Source organism: Lepisosteus oculatus, chromosome 9 (genome assembly GCF_040954835.1).
Source record: "Lepisosteus oculatus isolate fLepOcu1 chromosome 9, fLepOcu1.hap2, whole genome shotgun sequence".
Taxonomy (NCBI): Eukaryota; Metazoa; Chordata; class Actinopteri; order Semionotiformes; family Lepisosteidae; genus Lepisosteus; species Lepisosteus oculatus.
The window spans coordinates 26,528,196-26,541,858 of NC_090704.1; the positions used below are offsets into that span (position 1 = coordinate 26,528,196).

The 13,663-nt window shown below is 42.1% G+C and overlaps 1 protein-coding gene and 1 long non-coding RNA gene across 2 annotated transcripts in view; one reads left to right on the plus strand and one right to left on the minus strand.

The window, feature by feature from the left end:
- LOC102689203 (cytosolic carboxypeptidase 6-like) overlaps window positions 1-13,663 on the minus strand; it is a 511,816-nt gene that overhangs the window by 52,676 nt on the left and 445,477 nt on the right. The window contains exons 7-8 of the mRNA XM_006635243.3: window positions 5,840-5,929; window positions 3,262-3,376 (exon numbers count right to left, since the gene is read on the minus strand). Of these exons, the coding sequence (XP_006635306.2) occupies window positions 3,262-3,376; window positions 5,840-5,929 (205 nt within the window). The remainder of the gene's footprint in view (window positions 1-3,261; window positions 3,377-5,839; window positions 5,930-13,663) is intronic.
- The window catches only part of LOC107078511 (uncharacterized), a 40,188-nt gene that overhangs the window by 14,622 nt on the left and 11,903 nt on the right, over window positions 1-13,663 (plus strand). The window lies entirely within an intron of this gene.

The window sequence follows — 13,663 nt, forward strand, 5'->3', positions numbered from 1 at the left end:
TTATTGTGGGTTTTGTATTAGCATGTTTTGCAAGCAGGTTGCAAATATATGATAAAAAGTAGAATGCTGCTAATTGTTTCCAGCAGCCCCATTCTTGGGGGTTTTAGTTTTGTACTTTTAAAAAGCACTGTTATTCACAAATGAATTTACATTACATTCTTGGAACAATTTTAAGCAACAGAGCAATCTTGCAAATAATACTGTGCACAATTTACTCACTTTTATGTCCAATCATAACACAAAAGAATCCCGACAACTTTGACATTTCCAAAATTATCTGTAATGCCAGGCCATATTGGGATGAAAAGTAAACTCAACAAACTATTTCAGGTTCCAATAAAAAAAGGTCTGTATATTTCTCAGTCTGGATTTGGGGCTTCCAGGAACACCAATATCTCTGTCCAAGAAGCTTGAAGATGACCACTGGGGCTTCATTACAAAAGTCTGAGACTGTAAACATTTTGGTCCTGATTCTCACTGTGGTCAAACTGTGAGCAACAGTCTTTAAAACTAAATGTCCTTATTTTCCCACTGGACATCTGTTCTTTGCTGACTGGTAAATGTATTTAGCCCTAATGACAGAGGTGGAGAACGTGTGAAGAAGAGCTACTTGTTTTTCGTTACATTAAGAGAAACAGAGAAAAAATAAAAATTGATTTTATGATAAAAATATACTGCACTATATAAGGCACATCAGGTGCAGTTAATTTAAACAAAGCTTTAGCACTGATGTGCAGACTGGGTAGCCATGACTTTCTCAACAGCTGCATCAATGCTGTTTTGTAGAATTAGGTTTGAAAGGCTAAGCTGTGGTCAACGCTGATCGATAAGGATTTATGCATGCATTCGTTCGATCGTACTCCACCTGCAATCTGCTGCTAATTAGTTAGATGAACAGCCCTGTTCCCATCTCAGTGATATATGTACTGCCTCAAAAAAAGTACCCGAAACCCAAACACAGACTGGAAGTGGAAGCTGTGTTGTTCATTTGAGCTCAATCAAACCTTTTCATATAAAGACTTGGGCTCTGTGATCTCTAACAAATATTGCGATACAGATATAACCATGGCACCCCTAAATGCAAGTGCCATAGAGCAGGAAAAATCAGAATTATAGTGTAAATAGCAAAGGACATCAAAATTTAAAAATACAGCATGTGGAGGGTACAAACGATCAAACAACAGGTTCACAGGAAAAATTGTGCTAAACAAGAAATTCCTATAGGTTTTGCTAACATCTGTACCAATTTTATTGCTCAAAAAGTCAACATTTGTTTTTCCTTATTTTATATTTGGTACAAAATGATTCTGGCCACCTTGTAACATGATCTGATTTACCTTGGTACTACCTGAAAAAAAAAAATATCTTGGAGGACATCTTACAAGATAAGACAAAACCTTACTACATTCAAACTGATTTGCTTAAAATAGAGAAAATGGTAGCATTTTACTTTCAAAATAATTCTAATGGGTTCCACAGACAGCAAAGTTGTATCTGACCGCATGCCACATCAAGCTCAGAGCAGAGAAACTGAAATGGCACAGATTGTTCACTAGATGGAGACAGAAAGCAGTTTGGTGCGCCTGCTTCTAGAGAAGACAGAACATTGGTATTCCTCCTGTCCTTTCCATTATGTAAAGGCAATTATGCACTGGGAAGCAGTTCTTGCTGGGTAAACGTTGCCCACAGAGCCAGTGCCACTTGTTATAAACAGTGACTGTGCTGTGCAGTGGCGCAAACACAGCAGTGTAGCTGAATGCAGGCAAAACATGTAAAGCCACCGCAAGCTTGGTAAGGAAATAAAACATTCAGTGCAGCTTGGTATAACATACGGCAAAAAAGTTGAAGAAATCATCAGGATGACAACGACTGCAGGGACTGGGAATATGTCTCTGCTGCCTGCTGGTCCCAAATCAAATGGAACAGTGGAAGAGACTTAAATAACTTCCATACCAAAGCCACAAGCCTTAACCAACCACTTTTGAAAACCTAAATAAATGCTTAAAATCCTTGGGCTAGGATGTGAAGTACAGGAAGGTATACAAAAGTAGTGCATACCATATGGTACTGACTGATCATTACGCATGTGCACCATCCAACAAATTCAAAATCAAATTCAAAATCAACCCATCCCCATGAAGGTATAATGGATGTTGTTTCTTTAATCGGTTAATTAAATGTATTTATGTATTTTCTGTTTTGTACATTTTTGACAAAATAGAGAAATTTACCCTGCCTGTGCAGTGCAGGAGGTCTTTTTTGTCTTGCAATTTCTATTACTATTATTTTTTTATCAATTAAATTTAAAATAAATAAAAACACTGCGTTAAAGACAGCTCTTAGTGTCTATTTCATTACAAATGGTCTGCCTTTGCAACAAAACCAGAATCTTGCTGCATATAAAAACAAGGATTTTCTATTACTTTATGAGCCATCACTGCAACAAAAAAACGTATTAGCCCCTTTTGAACCCTTCCTTACGAAAGTGTAAAATGGTAATATAGTTGCAAATATTTATGATTTTTTTACAATATATTTTAATTGAACATGCAATTACAGAAATGTGTTCGCTGTGGTCAAGATCAATAGTTCCCAGCCCTGGTCTTAGACCAGTGTCTCCACATTTTTGCTCCAGCTGAGTTTTTCATCACGGGCTAATTAATATTACTTTTCTGTTTGGGGTATATATGTAAATATTTGTAAATTTGCTTTTGCCTCAGGTCAGATGGGATCTGGAATCCACACAATTTTTGAGTTGCCCAAATTCAGGTGTGTTGCATGGAATTAAACCAATTGGTCCCCTGCAGAAAGAAAAATCTCATTGTTAGAGTGTCTAATACATTTCCACCTATTCTGTTCATTATAAACTGATTAACAAGTAAGAACTGTTCAGCCAGAAATAACAGCAAACAAGACAGGGGGAGGCTGCATACTGTACTTTGAAGCTCTTGGATATAGAACCCTTGGATGAGGATATTTTAACACTCAGGGCTGACTAAACAAAGAATTTAAAAACCTAAACAAACAAACAAACAAATCAATTAAATCATTAATTAGCACCTGAAATGTTGATATCTCAGCTGGAATGAAAACTAGCAGATAGCATTCCTCCAGGACACTGGTGTAGATGGTACTTATGGATTAACCATACAGTACCTCTACAGTACATGATTTCATGGCTTACCACAGTAAAAGGACAATGGTGGTGTTTTACTAATAGTGCCTGAAAGTGAGATCCAGAAAAAAGGTGCCTGAACATACCGGTAGTTGCCCAGGTAGACACCATCAGGATTGAGCATGGGCACAATCTTGAACACCACATGATCTCTCAGAACTCGGGCCACTGGGTGCTGACTGAGCAGGAAATCAAGGATTCCTGAAGGAGGACAACAGAAAAACAAAACAGGGGTGAGGTTCAGTCACCGCTCAAACAGTGCCAACTTTCCAACTCTTTTATCTCCACTGGAACCTTTACAGTTTTTAAGAAGCTAAACAAAATTGCTTCAAAATGCTGACATAGCCAAGAAATAGGCAGCGTGGCCTAGGATACGTAGTCTCTAGTATACACTCTGACGGAAGGTGTCTTCTTCACCCTATGAAAAAATATTCCTTTGGATCAAACTAAAAATTAGTCACATATAATTTTTATATTTTAGTCCCTTTTCCTCATCTCCACTTATTAATTCTTGAAATTTTTAGAATTCTACAAATCAGGAGGAAAACTGAACTCTGTATTAAGGTTTTTCAAAACTTCTTTATCACAGGGTGGAAGCAGTTACCTCAATTTTTTATCTCTTCGCTGCAGAAAATATAGTTGCTGCATATGCACAGTTGTTCTAGTAATCCATTCCGCAGTGATAAAGACCAGATGTTAAACAGGTAATGCAATAAAACCAGGCCTGTCTCTTAAGGTCATACATGAAGACAGAGAAGATTACCAGAAATTTGAGGCAAAAAGCACAGTAAATGCAATTGTAATCTTCGGTCTAAAAAATGGCTTTCATGAAGAACAATGCCCCTGGTTAATGAAATAAAAGATTGTCTGAAAAAAGTAAAAACCACAATGGAGGGCTTATGGAAAAAGCAAATGTAAGACGTCTACCCATAATCAATACAAACCGAATTCTGTAAGCTGGTGGTATACATACAGACAATGTAATGGGCCTTATTAGGAGGGCAGGAATACTCAAGTGGGAAGGGTAATGCTATTTGTCTCTGTGGGAGAGATGCTAACAACACTGGACAGTCTGGCCATTTTAAACTCTCACCTCTAGAAAACTGAAACAGATAATTGACAGGTAAACAGGGAAACAGAGGAAGGAAGTCTGTCTCGACCCCCCTCACCCCCCCCCCCTTTCCTCTCTGTCCTCCTCATTAGCACTAATAGAGGCATAACGAGCTCTCTAATTGAGTCAATGTGCCAGCTATGAGGAAGTCTGAAGTCTTGGACTGAAGTTCGGGGGCTTTGGAGCATTATGGGAGTAATCTGCTGCAGTGTTCCAATTCAGCTCTAATTGCCCTGTTTCTCCAGCTTATTCATGCAATCAGGAGGTCGTGGGGTTGAGTCCTGATGGGGAGGGTCTTGCCCAGAGACTCGCTTGCTGTAGTTTCTGCTCCCGTGTTCTCGTGAGGTTTTGAGAAAAGCCGGATAAGGGTGATACACTTGGCTGAGCTCTGGTGACCCTTCCAATGAGGTCTGTTTTCAAAGCATTTTTTTCTAGCTGACAATATTTATGGCTTATTCTGCTGCATTTATGATCTGTGGACTGAGCCACAAGAGGTCAAAGAATGGCCTGCACAATGAATCCACCATGGTTTTATCGGGATGTAGCAGCAGGACATCACCATGTAGTGAGGTTCCTGCACCTACACCCTTCTGTTTGGCATCTTAACCGATGGTGTATTTTAGAATTTGAAATTCCACATTCTTATGAATTGACACTCAGAATTAGTTAACAGAACTAATGAAGAATTATTCCTCTTTTGCTATTAGAAAAAAAAATAATAAGCATGATAAATGATTGAACAGGCATTTAGTTGCCTGAGCAATTTTAGTGTTATTCAATAAACACATCAGGCCAGACATATACTCACATTGCCTTGGTTTCAGCACCATGTGGAGTAAAAGGGCTTTCACTATTACAGCCGTTTTATCACAGTAACACAGAGGAGAACATTCTGTTCTGACTCCTGTTACTTCAAATGAGCAAAATTCCTTTTTATAATAAAATGACTAGGTGTTCAAGTATCTCACGAATCGCTGCAGTTTGATTACTGTCAAAACATTCTGAGGTTACCATGGGGAGACAGCAAGTACCAGATATGAGGGTAAATTTTTGCTTCTGCTTTTCCCTGGCAGAGTTAGAGGTCACTTTGACCACAAAAATGACAATCACGGCAGGGAGACACAGTGAAAATGGGTATACTGTAGAGCTGGAGTGAAGACTTCCATTCATTTCGAATATTGCAAAGACAGACAGTGGATCAGCTAATCTAAAAAGAAGATAAAAAATGACATTACAAAAAGGAAGAACTGGGAATGGGAGTACATGTTTTAAAACTTAAAATTGAACACCATTTTGAAAGTATATTTGTTATTTGAAGCTAGACCTTGCATTATCTTATAAGCAGCACGGTGCAGAATGTAGAAAGAAGATAAAAATTATGTTGCAGAGACACGGATGCATGCTTTTAAAAGAAAGGAAATTGAATTTGTGATGTCTAAACTTAAAAGCTTGTATCTCCCATGTGCAGATATTTTGAGCACAGTGCAGTGAAGATTTCAGCGCAGCCCAGCCAGGGAAGAGGAGTATGTGTCAGTAGCATCGGGGGTTCTTACCTTGGCAGACAAAGGAAGCTGGGGACTCACCAGGGTGCACTCGAGCAGTAAGAAACACCACCTTCTTATCTGTCTCTGCCTTTAGGTTGGCTGTGGAAGAGGAGAGACAAAAGCAGGTCAGCCACATTGTTAGATTGGCTGGCAATTTTTTGGCTATCAATAATTAGGGTCACTAATTAACACTTGTAGCTTTGCATGTCTTGAGAAGGAGGCCAGTACATGTTAATCAGCTGGTGCCTGCACTCACCATACACAGTAACTAGAGGATCTCAGCTATACTTCTGAATACTTGGGTTTAGAAGGGTTTTTTCAACACACAAGTAAAACCAGTCTCGAAAGAAGAATTACTTTATCTATAGTAGTGCAGGTGGGTAGCTGAGGCAACATGCGTAGGCTGCAAAGGAAAAAGTAATAGGTTTATTCTATACTGAAAAGAGTAGAAAGAAAACAACGTTTCGGCCGTGGAGCCTTGACACCTGAAGAAGGCACCACAGCCGAAACGTTGTGTTTTCTTTCTTCACTTTTCAGCATAGAATAAACCTATTACTTGTTACTTTATCTATGACACCTCATTTCAGGAGCTGTTGTCTCCTTGGACTATGGAGGTGATATGGACGCCTTTCTTTTTGTCAGTTCAGCCAATCCAAGCCATTAAGAGCAATTATCAAGAAAACAGACTGTAGTATCTAACAGTAGTATCGGAGGCTTTACATTTTTTTATCCTAGTGGCTTAAACCTCAAAGATTACTGAAAACAACCAATGTAAAAAAATGTATTAATTTCTGATTTCCTTCAAGAAACAAATGGATGTGGTTCCTTGATCAAGTAACTGCCAGAGATCAGATGAGCTCCTGTAGATGTGCCAAACACCTCTTCTCATTTGTAACCTTTTTTATGTTTTTAATTATGGGGAAAAAAAAAAAAACAATATAAAAATATTCTGTTAGTTAAATATAAATACTTATAGAACCCAAATACTATATTTTCACACAGCTTCTTTTCACCAAATAAAACAAAATGTTTATTGTACAGTACAACTGTCTCTTTATTGATCTTCAAGAGTTTCTAACCTCAGAATATGCTCAAAGCCACATTATCTACATAGAGTCACGTAACACTGTGTCATAGAACACAGGGGCCTGGGAGTGATGTCACGTATACTCTTTGCCGTGGGAAACTCTTTGACTTGTGATATTCTTCATTTCAATTATTGAAACGTTCGCCCCCAGAATACAGCAAAACATAAAAGGACAACAATTCAAAGAAGGAAATGTAGTGGTTAGAGTAAATATTTAAAGATTCTTGATGAACTTCTCAGCAGCCCATCACGAATTTCCTTTTCCTCATATAATTTTAAAGCCCGTGACAGTCAGATACTTGTCAGTTGTATTACAGTACTCCACTGCTGCCAAAAAAATAAAAACAGCCAAGACAAAATGAACTTCAGATTGTTAGGAATCCCTGGTGGGAAGATACGCGGATCCTGTGCAGACGCAGGCACGGGTGATAGATGAGGCAGGCGAACAAATCAAAACGAGAGGCAAGGTCGTAGTCAAAAGGCGAAAGGCAAGTCGTAATCCAGGAAGTTCTCCGGTAGCAGACAGTCCGAGGCGAGAGGCGAGGTGCAAAGTCGAAAAGGCAGAAGGGGAATCGAAAATCCAGAATAAATGAGGTACGGGGAAAAACGCCAGGTAGAGCTCTCAAGGAGTAGACTCAATACCGAGCAGTGGGAAACAGGTGAAGAGGGTATAAATAGCAGTGCGCACCGCACAGTGAGTGTGTGCAGGTGGTTTAACTCGTGCGGCGGCGTTTGTTAATAATCACCCGCTGCTGGGGCTGATTAGCTCGCTTACGATTTGGTCTTGACTGCCTGGTGGTCGTGACAGTACCCCCCCCTTCACGGGCGGTCTCCGATTAGCGTAGGGTCCAAAATATCCCTCTCCGGAACCCACGATCTTTCTTCAGGGCCATAACCCTCCCAGTCAGGGCTGCCTTGGAAAAATGATCAGATATCACCAAGATTACCGTATGACCTTGACTGCTAGGAAGGTCCGTAATGAAGTCCACGGCTATGTGGGACCAAGGGCGGTATGGGATCGGAAGAGGGTGAAGGAGACCGGTCTTCTTGGCACGCGGAGTCTTGATCCTGGCACAGACCGGGCAAGCTCGGACGTACTCTGCAGCATCTGATCGCATGGAAGGCCACCAGAAATCTCTGGTGAGTAGGTCCAGAGTGCGTCTGTACCCGGGATGGCCTGCAAACCGAGAGTCATGCCCCCATTGCAGGACAGCAGAACGCAAGTTGTCCGGTACAAAAAGCTTATCCGGGGGGCAGCACAAGGGAACTATAGCTCCTTTGAGGGCACGTCTGATCTGATCTTCAATAGAGCAGTGGATCGCCCCGAGGATTCTGTTAGATAAAATGATTGGTTCCGGTGTGTAATCCAGATCAGGGGGATCATGGAGCCGAGAGAGAGCATCAGCCCTCCCATTCTTCGAGCCAGGCGTATAGGTGATCACAAAATTAAATCGAGAAAAGAAAAGAGACCAACGGGCCTGACGGGAATTGAGGCGTTTGGCCGACTGAATGTAGGCCAGGTTCTTATGGTCCGTGATAATGACAAAGGGGTGATTAGCCCCCTCCAACCAGTGTCTCCATTCCTCCAGGGCCAGCTTGATAGCCAAGAGTTCACGATTACCGACATCATAATTAACCTCGGCCGGGGAGAGTTTCCTTGAAAAGAAGGCACAGGGATGTGGAATGTGCTTATCCCCGTGGCACTGGGAGAGGACTGCCCCAACCCCATAGGCTGAGGCGTCAACCTCCACAATGAATGGCTGAGAGGGATCCGGGTGTCGTAGAAGTGGTGCCGAACTGAAGAGTTGTTTTAAGCGTAAAAACGCCTGGTTAGCCTCCGGGTTCCATTTACCCAAGCCTGGTCGATTGCGGGTTAGTGCGATGATAGGCGCCACGACGGAGCTAAAGTTCTGGATGAAACGTCTATAAAAGTTGGCAAAACCTAGAAAACGTTGAATTTGCTTTAAGTTACGAGGGGCTGGATAACAGTCATTGATGGCGGCCACCTTAGCAGAGTCCATCTCTACACCAAATGAGGAAAGGATGTAACCCAAAAAGTGAATTTTAGAGGCATGGAAAATGCACTTCTCAAGCTTGGCGTAGAGTTTGTTATTAATGAGTCTAGTCAGGACCTCCTGGACGTGGTGGACATGATCCCTAGGGTTGGCAGAAAAGATGAGGATATCATCCAGGTAAACCAAAACAAAATTCCCAATAATGTCCCTAAAGATGTCATTCATGAATGACTGGAAGACAGCCGGGGCATTAACAAGACCAAAAGGCATCACCTGATATTCATAATGTCCATGGGTGGTCATAAAGGCCATCTTCCACTCATCCCCTTCACGTATCCTGATTAGGTTGTAAGCCCCCCGTAGATCTAACTTCGAGAAGATGGAGGCTCCCCGTACGGACTCCAAAGCGGCTGGAATTAAAGGCAGAGGGTAACGATGTTTAACCGTAATGGAGTTCAGTCCTCTGTAATCAATACACGGCCGCAAGGAGCCGTCCTTCTTCCCAATAAAGAAAAAACCCGCACAGGCTGGAGAAGAGGAGGGACGAATGAATCCTGACTCCAGAGCTTCCTTAATATAGTCTTGCAAAGCCTGATTCTCTGCCTGAGTGAGAGGGTAGATCCGTCCTTTGGGTGGAAGGGTTCCCGGGAGCAACTCTATAGCACAGTCACAGGTACGGTGAGGTGGAAGCGAAAGAGCCTTCCGCTTATCAAAGGCTTGTTTCAGGTGCCTGTATTGGGGCGGGATGGTAGAGTGCTCCTCCATAGAGGTTACTGCATCAGCAACCTTAACCGGCTGACGACAACAGTTGACATGACAGGATTGGCTCCAGGCAATGAGCTCGTTCTTGTCCCAGGAGATGTGGGGATCGTGCTTCTTGAGCCGGGGAAGACCTAGGATTACCGGGTAGGTAGGCGAGTCCAGGAGAAGGAGTGAAATTTCCTCAACATGAGTAGCACCAACTGTTAGAGAGAGAGGGACGGTCTGCCATGTAATCCGTCCAGGTGCAATGGGGGATCTATCCATAGCTTGAATACAGATCGGGTGTGAGACCGGAGCCAGGGGAATATCCCACTTCTTAGCAAAAGTGACGTCTATAAAGTTCCCCGCTGCCCCTGAGTCAACAAAAACCAGAAGGGGAAGTTGTGCGTCAGCCCAAGAAATTTCAGCTGAGAATAAAGGGCCTGACGAGTTTTGAGAAAAAACAGCACTACTGACTCTAACAGTAGGCTGCCGAAGGGTTCGAGAGGGATAAGGGGGTCTCAAGGGACAAGCAGAGAGAAGGTGATCAGGTGCAGAGCAATAGAGACACAGTCCCTCCCGACTGCGCCTTTCCTTTTCCTCCGAGGAAAGGGGTGCATGATGCCGAGTGGGCACCGTGGGGGTAGTACCTTCAGGACGGCCAGGACTGCTTCCATCATGACTCTCTACTCTCCACAGCCGAATGCGGGTGTCCAGTTCAACCACCTGAGCGATTGCTGATTCGAGAGAGCGGTTGTGAAGTGGCGAGAGCACCAGGTGGTCCTTTAGATCTTCAGAGAGACCCTTATAAAAAAGGCAAATCAGGGCTTCAGGGTTCCAGTCAGACTCCGTGGCGAGGGCTTGGAAGTCAGCCACATAATCATTCAGAGATCCATCACCCTGACGAAGCGAGGCGAGCCGGAGATGAGTCAGGTCCGGGTTGACTGGAGAAAAACGTGCCTGGAGCTGGTCAGCAAAAAGCTGGAAATCAGCAAACTGAAAGTCTCCCCTAGCAAGCAACACAGCTGCCCAGTCCAGAGCCTTGCCAGTGAGCAAGGAAAGGGCGAAACTGATCTGCTCCCGGGGAGAATGCTCAGGATGCAACTGGAAAGTCAAGGAGCATTGCGCAATAAAACCCCTACAGCCCGCGGTGTTGCCGTCATATCTTTCCGGGAGAACAAACGGTGAGGCTACGGGAGAGGTGGGCGGGGTTACAGGGATTGGAGCAGTGGTCTGTGCTGGAGGCGAAGGGACAGGTGAGGGCGGAAGGCTAGCGACGTGATTGGAGAGAATCTGAAGCGAAGATTGAAGTTGGGTGAGAGCTTGGGAATGGCGATTGAAAAGTGAGCAAAAAGCTTGTGCGTCCGCGGGATCCATCTTTAGGCTCGGTATTCTGTTAGGAATCCCTGGTGGGAAGATACACGGATCCTGTGCAGACACAGGCACGGGTGATAGATGAGGCAGGCGAACAAATCAAAACGAGAGGCAAGGTCGTAGTCAAAAGGCGAAAGGCAAGTCATAATCCAGGAAGTTCTCCGGTAGCAGACAGTCCGAGGCGAGAGGCGAGGTGCAAAGTCGAAAAGGCAGAAGGGGAATCGAAAATCCAGAATAAATGAGGTACGGGGAAAAACGCCAGGTAGAGCTCTCAAGGAGTAGACTCAATACCGAGCAGTGGGAAACAGGTGAAGAGGGTATAAATAGCAGTGCGCACCGCACAGTGAGTGTGCGCAGGTGGTTTAACTCGTGCGGCGGCGTTTGTTAATAATCACCCGCTGCTGGGGCTGATTAGCTCGCTTACGATTTGGTCTTGACTGCCTGGTGGTCGTGACACAGATCACCTAAACTCAGTGAGAACCTTTGCTGGAAAGGATGCAGCTTAGACAACCACAAAAAAAAAGTGTAGATGAGCTTAGTCATTCTGCACTGAAAGAATGATTTGTAAATGGTCTGCTTGTCTTTAGCATAGGATTTTAATCAGAACAAAATCACAAAAGTGACTTAAGCTTTACATAGGATACCTTCCCGAACTAGAGCAACACAGAAACAGATAGACAGAAAGATATAGAGATAGTCCTGAATTATCAAGTATGTATGCACTGAACTGGAAGGTGTTTCCAGTAATGTACTGCTGAGATTATAGCAGATATTGTACACTAAAGCTACTGTAATTATATTACAGAGACCTTTTCAGTTTGCTGGTTATACCTGGAGCCTTCAGATAACCCGCCAATCTTTGTCCCAGTAGGGGGCACTATTTCCAGGCTAAACCTGATAGCTGGCCACAGAGCTCTGGAGAAACTGACAGTCTGGACTACATTTCCTTAAAGAAGGCATCAATAAAGTTTTGATTTCCAATACTCTTTTAAAACTTAACTGCCTACTTGCAGCCAGCATGCATTATTCATTTATAAGACTGACAGCTTACTAATTGTAAAATTAGTTTTTCATTGCTCCCTGTACTAACAGTAAGCAATTTCTATTTCTGTTGCCAGAAAGAATCAAGAAATCTGTGACTAACCAATATCTTGGTATTAATACAAGTGAAAACTGAAATCCTAGCAAGAACTACAAAGCTTTGGGTTAAGTGATGTTTTGTCAGGCAGTAGCACATACGCTACAGCTAGCATTGTTTAAATGAGGATTATAGCACATTAGTGTCAATATGAAGAAAGAATTAAAAAATATGTGAGAAGTTAACAAAAGAAAGGCAGATTCAGACATCAAATACTAGAAAATCATCTTGAAGAATGTTTGAAGACCTTTCTGTTTAAATATTGACTTAACTACAGAAGTTATACTGCTCTCAAGATGCACTCTGTAATATTCCATGTTCAATGCAATGTGCTGGAAGATCAGTATAGACTATTTTTAATATAACATGTAGCATATTATTTAATGCAACATCAGTAAAATGGATATTATTTAGGGGAAAAAAAACAAACCCTAAAGCAGAGTGCAAAAAAGTAATGAATATAGCTCAGAAAAATTGATATTATAACCTGCCAGACAGAATCTCCTTCCATTGTTAATCTTTATACCCATTGTAAGTTACATAAATTCAGATTTTAACATTTAACAAATAATATTTTGTATTGACTGCATCTAGCTGTTCGTCGCTATTATTATTAAATCTCTTGATATTCTTTTTGAAAGACAAATTGTTTTACTTGAAAAAATAATGAACAGTTATGTTGATACCTTATATTATGTAAGGTATATCTTACATCTCTAATAACAAAAGAAAAACGTTCCATGTCTGAAGTGAGTTGTACTCGTTAAAAAATAATAATTAGCTGCTGCATACACAAAAGATGAACAGGAGTCCTGGTGCCTTCGCTCGATGATGATCACTAATGCCAGGGCTGTCCTGTGTAGGTTTAATACTAAAATTAAGTCCTCCTTATAAATGAAACATTAAATAATGCAGCAAAGAGTGATGCATTATTAATGCCTCATTTTTAGAATATATTTCGCTGGCTGTAAAAACAAGCAAGTTCTAACACATTGTGTGTATAATTCTTGGGCTGCTCTGTTGACACATGAGTACAATGGTGGGGGGTCGCAGATGGATGAATGGGTGCTGTGCAGCGATGCCCACAGAATTTCAGTCATCAAAGACTCAGGAATAAATGTCCTTTCTTTGCAGCAGAACATCAGACTGGGCACAAATGTAAATTATATCTGACCATTTAAGATGATGTTATGACATGGATATTATAATAACCTCCTAACTATATGTAGTGGAGTGAGCAATTGCTTCACCGATTGAATTAAAAGGGAGAATTTAGAGATCCCAGATTGTCCAAGCCAGGACACTCAGGTCAACACTGATCTGTTCATACGAACATATACAGTATATACTGTAGGGTTAACATCTGCATACCATACTCAGGCACTGGCTTATTGGAAATTCTGGTCCATACAGAACAGTGCAACCTACTGGTCAGGCTATTCTGCTAAAAGCAGCAATGTAATTTTCCTTCAAGGTCA